At 50.6% G+C, this 6565-nt stretch overlaps 1 protein-coding gene across 1 annotated transcript; it reads right to left on the reverse strand.

Annotated features, from left to right (window-relative positions):
• Window positions 1-869: 869 nt before the first annotated feature.
• LOC104125289 (heparan sulfate glucosamine 3-O-sulfotransferase 3B1) lies at window positions 870-6454 on the reverse strand. The gene is made up of 2 exons (XM_009637729.2): window positions 6366-6454; window positions 870-1488 (listed from the first exon to the last, which is right to left on the reverse strand). The coding sequence occupies exons 1-2, from the start codon at window positions 6452-6454 to the stop codon at window positions 870-872; spliced, it is 708 nt and encodes a 235-aa protein (XP_009636024.1).
• Between the last annotated feature and the right edge of the window lie 111 nt (window positions 6455-6565).

The raw sequence follows: 6565 nt of genomic DNA on the forward strand, positions 1-6565 counted from the left end.
GACGCTGCTTGCAAGTCATGCAGACCAGCACCGAGCGTGTCACATACAGATATATGTACTTCTACATTTGTCCTGCAGTAAAGGTTTAAAATGCATAGAGGGATCGTGGGAAAGAACCTCCTTGACAAAAGGCAAGAAGGAAAAATATACCGAGGAGACAGCTCTGCCCATGCAACAGGCTCTGTGGCTTCTCTGCCAGAAAATGAGCACATTACCCTCCCGGCAGAGCCCTGGGCTGCAGAGCAGGAGCTGTATGGCTTGGGGTTCCCTACGCTTTACAGCCACCAGTAAAAAACACTGCTGCTCAGCAGAGCTCTGTGGGTTGCAGGGAAATGCCCGGCTTCCCTCCCCACCCCCCCCAGAGAAACCCCCCGGGGCCGTGGGACTAACCGGAAAGCTGTGGGACGAGGGAGGACAACGCTGGAGCAGAGACTGGGACACCGGAATAGGGAAAGCAAGTGTTTATAAAGGCCAGATACCCGTAACAAAAATAAATTTGTGCTTTCCCTCCCTCCGCGCCCCTCCCCTACCACCCTCGCTTTTTTTGACTTTTTTAAATACAAATTTTGTTTAGGAAAAATGGAAGCACTGTTTGTTACAAACCAAACCAAAAAGAGGAGAAATCAGGAGGAAAAAAAAAAAAAAAAGAAAAGGAGAGACATATTAGAATTAAACACTGTGGAATGTTAAACAGGTTACGGGCTACCGTTCTAGCCAGTGCGGTTAGGCAGCTTAGTGAATTAATTGCTTAGGAATTAAAAATAAATTATTATAAAATAGATTTCTGTACATTTTACATACATATATATCTCTTTATATACGCAAACCGTGCTGGGCAAGTAATTACAGGGGACTTTCCCACGCCAGCCTCAGTCCCAGCCGAAGTCCTGCCCTGTCATCTGGTAGAACTTCATGTTGAAGGGCCGGTAGAAGTCCCGCAGTCTCTGCACCACCTCCTGGTCTATGTCGGGGTGGGTCCTGCCTTTCGTCTTCCCCAGGCAGTGGGGTTTGCTGCTGCCTTCTGCCTTCTTCAGGCATGGGAAGCCCTTGGTTTTGTTGAAGTAGAAGTGTTTGTCGGTGATGATCCTCTTGAGGCCCAGAAAGTCCTGGACCCTGCCCAGCTCCCCCGCGGGGTCGCTGATCAGCCTCTCCCCGCTGACGAAGAGGATCTGCCCGCTGGGGAAGTAGAGGAGCCAGTTCTCCAGGTGCTTGGCATAGATGCCAATCTGGATGGCGCTCCACGAGGTGTCGATCAGGCCTGTAGTCCTGTTTTTGAAGGTCAGGCTCTCAAAGGTGGGGATGTCAGGCTTCTTGGAGAGTGTCTGGGTGTAGTCCGAGATGGCTCTGGTCACGGGGTCCCGCACCACCACAATGAGCTTTGTGCCCTTGGACATGGAGGAGATGCGGGCTGGGGCCTCCTTGGTGACGAAGTAGCTGGGGGTCTTCTCCATGGTGATCTGCCCCTCCAGGGTCCGGGGCATGAGGTCCCTGCCAGCAAAACACACAGACATGGGTCAGAACGGCTGGTAACAAGAACGAAAGTACACACATATATGTATTCACATATAGGTACACAAGAATTTTTCTCCCTAAAATGCCTACACAGGTCATCTGGCTCATACAGATAAATCCATTTGCCATTGATTTAGGGATTAAGAGGAGATTATTATTAAAGGCCACTGTATTAGAAATCCAGCTGAGTAATCTCCCAGATACCCATGAGTGGATTAGCTGGGCTGCACTCTATACCTGGAGCATGGCTACATGTACCACACCATCTCCTGACTGGTCAGGATGAGTTCTGAGCTGCATCACACGGCTTTCATGGCCCAGGTCAATGCCAGAGATCCCTCAGCCCCAGCCCAGAGCTCGTTTTCCCCACGGGAATGTGAGGAATGGCGTAGCAGAAAAGCAGGAGCTCACCAGAGCACATCCACCTTGCCTTCCCTTAGCATTCCAAACACTACGCTTTTTCCAATTCAGGCAAGAGGGTGCAATTTGTCCCTGGCTCATCAACAGCAGGATCTCACCCAAGTGCAGGGGTCCTCTTGCACCCAGCTTCACCCATGGCTTCACTATTCCTTATCACTGTGCAGACTTGTTCCCTAACACACACTAGAAGGAGCATCAGGAGCTGCTGGTGGCATCTTCAGCACCAGTTCAGCACCCAGAATGGACAGGTTGGGATATGGACACGGAGAACGCAACCTCAGCTCATGGGTAGGACGGACCCTCACAAAACACCCTTGAAGCTTCAATCCTTCATCAATCCCACCTTATTCCCTGGCTATTTCTAATGAACCACACAGGGCAAAACTAGAGAGCTTGCAAAAACGATAGAAGCAGCACCAAGTAATATTTTCCTATCATTCGCTAGGCAAGCCTAAATATTTCAGACCATTTGCCAATTCATTCCTTTTATAACCCAAAGGGACTCATTTGCTCTGGGTTGCAAGACTCTTAAAAAAGAAAAAAAAAAAAACCAAGCAAGAGGGGAGTCTGCCACAAAATTAAAGCTATAAAACTTGATGAAGTTTTCAAAGCATCCACCCAGGACAGAGACATAATCAGCCAGCGTGTGACCTGCCAGCCTCAAGCAGCGTTTCCCTCAGATGTACGCCACTGCACACAGAAGCTATTTGCTCCCCGATGGCCATCTCCTCCCTTACCACTTTTATGCTTCTACAGTAAAGATCACCGCAGGCTCTTACAATTCAAAAAGCCACTGATAATTTGTGCTAAAGCCAGTGGTTGCCCCAATTAAAAAGCCAAAGAAAAAAACTGACCCATCTGTTCTGTGGTTGAATACTAGGAAAACCAGGAATGAGAGGTGCGATTGAAGCAAAAATCATTACGTGCCTATGAAAGTTGGTCAGTAGCTATTTTATGCAACTGTTATTTAGCTCACGTTGTACCTGGAACTTTACTTCCTTGGCTTCTGGCATGAACTTTACGCAATGTGTTTACTGGCAAGGGGCACCCAGTGACTACACCTCCACAACACAGGTGAGGTGTGCTCGGGTGCTGCCTGTGAAGCCCCTTCTCTGCAGAACCATGGTGGGAGATGGTCCCCATACCAGATCTGCACAGGTCACTGGCGATGGACAAGCCGGAGCGTGGAGGAAGGGCATATCAGCTTGTGGAAACCTCCTGCCATGCCCAAGGGTGGTGGCAACCCCTAGGGCTGCGATTTCAAGGCCATGCAAGTGGATTTTCACATGCCGATAAAAATCACACTGGTCTACTAGGCACCTGGGACGCGACAGCTTCTGGGAGTCAGGAGCCAGCTTGTGCCAAAAAATAGTAACCAAAATAAAACTCTTACTAATCCTTCACCTTTCTGACCAACTCCGCACACCCATAATGCCATCGCAGAACAGAGCCAGTCAGTAACGCTCAGAGAGCAACTCTTACATCTATCGTGGGCTGATGTGGATTTCGACAGTCTACTCATTAAATGCTGTCTCTTTTTATGGCCACATTAAATGCAAGTTCTACATCCTGCGCTGGCCACTGACCGCTTTCCAGCTTGATTTAAGAGGTTGGTTTCAACCCATGAAGTCCTTAATGGCATGGGAGAGACTGCTTCCAAAACGTGCTCACAACGGCTGTGCTGCATGGAAGCCCTTTGGCTTCAGGCCAGGTCCATCAGATTGCTGGCTGCATGGGGCCCTGCACCTTGAGACAGACTCTCCAAGAGTGCTACAGCCAGTATTTAACCCGTCTGCTGGGAATGATGCAAGACTTATTTTTTCCTCCTTGCACAGGAGAGGCATTGGGTAGGGCTGAGCTGTGAAAGAGGAGGAAGTTGCTGGGGGCAGAGGTGCTGAGACAGTTGATCTGGTTGGGAAATGCAGGCTCTTAATTAGTGTTCCAACAAACACGGAGGAGCACACCACAGAGGTGGAAGACAGCAAGGAGCAACTCTTTTTCTAAGAGGCATCCACCAGCCCAGCATCAGTCCAGCTGCAGACCAGTGAGCACCTGAATCCACACTCTTGATTTGTGGCTGAGGACATCCAACATGTCTTGTTTCCGACAGAGTTAAGAGCACTCAGTTCCGTGCAGGTCTAGACCCCCCCCAAAACTGTTTTTTTCTGGAAAGGACCTGAATCCTTGGTGTTCGCAGAACATCTCGCTGGTGACCCATCACAGGAAGATAAGCAAGACAAGGCACATCATTGACACTGCAACTGCTGTCTAGCTTGGTCAGCACAGGCCAAGATGAGCAGAGAGAGAAGAGAAATGGCACCTGCAACCCAAGAACAAGAACTGAATCCACCAAAACCAGCCTTCAGCCCTAGCTCTAGCACTCTCTTCCTTCATTGTAGCCAGATGGGTGCCAGGAATAGCCCAAAACTAAGATCCTTGAGATTGTCTCAGATGCTGCCTTGTTTGAAAAGCAGCTGCACAAAAGCTAGAGAGCGGCAAGTGAAGCCAAATATTGTGGCCCAGGGATGTGGTTTAAACTTCTAACAGCATCACATCCAGGAAAACAAAGTTTTATTGCATGGCTCTGTCCATTGTGAGGAGCTTTCCCATGGTTTCATAATCTCCCATAGAGGCATCAATTGTCATGCCGGCAGCCAGAGACAGCAGAGCCTTAGGGACAGGAGGAGCTGGTAGGTTGGCTGGTCTGAACTAACACAGGTGGAAAAGTCACCAAGAAGCATTCTTTCCCATTCAAACCACAACTGGAGAAGGGCAACTTGTCCCAAGTATAGCACTGCAGCTCCAACACAACACACTGGGTGTATATGTTGGTGGAAGTAGGACCAGACTCCAGCTCTGAACATATCTGCTCCCAGGGCTCCAAGAAAGCAAGGGCTGCCCTGAACGACAGCCACTGCAGAAGGAGGGGAAAGAGGAGCCACAATGGTCAGAAGAGCTGTGGCCACCATGTCCTGGCAGGATGCAACCCCTTTGGGCAGAAGTAACAGCAGAAATGCACGTTCAGCTCAATGGTGCATGCACAGTTCAGCCCTGGGGCAGCTTGTGATGGCTGTGGAGTCCTCTATATGCATGGAAGCTTCACAGACACGTTGGAGACATGGGCAGCTTCTGCCAGCACTGCCTAGTGCGAGGTAAGAACAGCAGAAGCACAGCTACCACCAATGTCCGTATGGGAGAGGAAAGGGAGACGACAAAGGGAGTCAGGCTGTAGGAAACAGGGAGCTCAGCTGAGCCCTCAGACAAAAGCTGCTGCACCAGTCGAGACAGGGCTGGATGGAGACCACTGAGGGCTGCAGCAGATACGGTAGTGGAAAATAAAGATCATGTGAAAAGCTTGGCAAGGCAACCCTCCTTCCTTGTCATCCTCCTGCCTTCTGGCAACCTGGAGTTCAAAGACCTCTGGAGCCAGCATCTGCATCCAAGTCATCTCATTTCATAGTGACTATGAACTGTCTAATCCTTTCAAACCCATGAATACTTTTTGGCCTTGAGAACACCCCGCAGCAGAGAGTTGCAGCGCCGAAGCACTGCCTTCGCCCATCGTTTGAACCCTCTCCCTACATCCCTGCTTGGGAAGGAACGAGGCTCCTACTTCCTGAGCAGGGAAGAGGAAAGCGAGGATGAGGAGCACTGGCAGGCTCCCAGCATCCCTTATTCCCCGCCGAGCCCGGCCAGCAAAGCACTGGCGGGGCTCAGTGCTGCTCTGCTGACTTCGGCCGAGCTGCCGGCAGCGTCAAGGGTCCCAGCGAAAGGAGGACGCTGCTGCCTGAGCACAGCTATGAATTTTCTGTAGGCAGAGAGCAGAACCCCTAACCCTGAGCTATTAACATGTCAAAAGGGACAGAGGAAAAGCTTTTCCTTTAATGAATATTTCCTCAGCGAAGCCTGCACCCTTCGTAGGCGAAGTGATAGGCTTAGTCTAAAGATGGATTGGCCTACTTTACCTATTAACCACTTAGACTAATGTAATAAAGGCTCTCTTTATTCAAACAGCCCTAATCCCCAGCCCCACGCAGCTCTGAAGCCTGGAATAAGAAGGGATGCTAAAACAAACCCCGCCAGGCTGCTGTTTGGAGAGGCTCTAGAGGTGGGCGGAATTATATATAATTCTTTTTTTTTTTTTTTTTTAAGTGCAAACTTCTCCAATATGAAAACCAGGCCCAGAGCGAGATAAATTTACAAAGTGGGGATGACAGGTGGTCACACGGTAATCCAATCCTGAAGCCTAATGCCCTTTGTGACAGCTTTTGTCCACGCAGAGGGGCTCCGGGCTAATCTGCTGCCACTTCTCAAGGAGGAACAGCGAGGGGCCGGGGGGGACAATGGGACCCCCGCAACCTGTTGCTGAGTTATTCACCGCAGGTAGGACAGACCGGCGCGCAGAGCACAGCACGGCCATCGTAATTACTCACTTTATCCCCAGGGATATCTCTTGGACCCCCCCACGCACCTCCTGGCTGGGATAAACCCCTCCGGGGTCTGCCGAAGCCTGAAGCCCCATGGCGGGGCTCAGCCTGGGGGGCTGCACAGACAACAGTCCCCGCCGTCTGCCCACACGGAGGTCACCGTCAGGCTGCCCAGCCGCGACCTGGCCCCCTAAGGGGCTCTTGCT

This window comes from Egretta garzetta, unplaced genomic scaffold (assembly GCF_000687185.1).
Source record: "Egretta garzetta isolate BGI_Z169 unplaced genomic scaffold, ASM68718v1 scaffold34, whole genome shotgun sequence".
NCBI classification, from domain to species: domain Eukaryota; kingdom Metazoa; phylum Chordata; class Aves; order Pelecaniformes; family Ardeidae; genus Egretta; species Egretta garzetta.

What these genes read in the sequence shown, in the direction of transcription:
- LOC104125289 (XM_009637729.2), bottom strand. Translation starts at nt 6,454, where the DNA reads ATGGGGCTTCAGGCTTCGGCAGACCCCGGAGGGGTTTATCCCAGCCAG. An exon ending in GAGATATCCCTGGGGATAAA is followed by an intron (nt 1,489 to 6,365) that starts GTGAGTAATTAC and finishes TTTTGCTGGCAG; the next exon opens with GGACCTCATGCCCCGGACCC.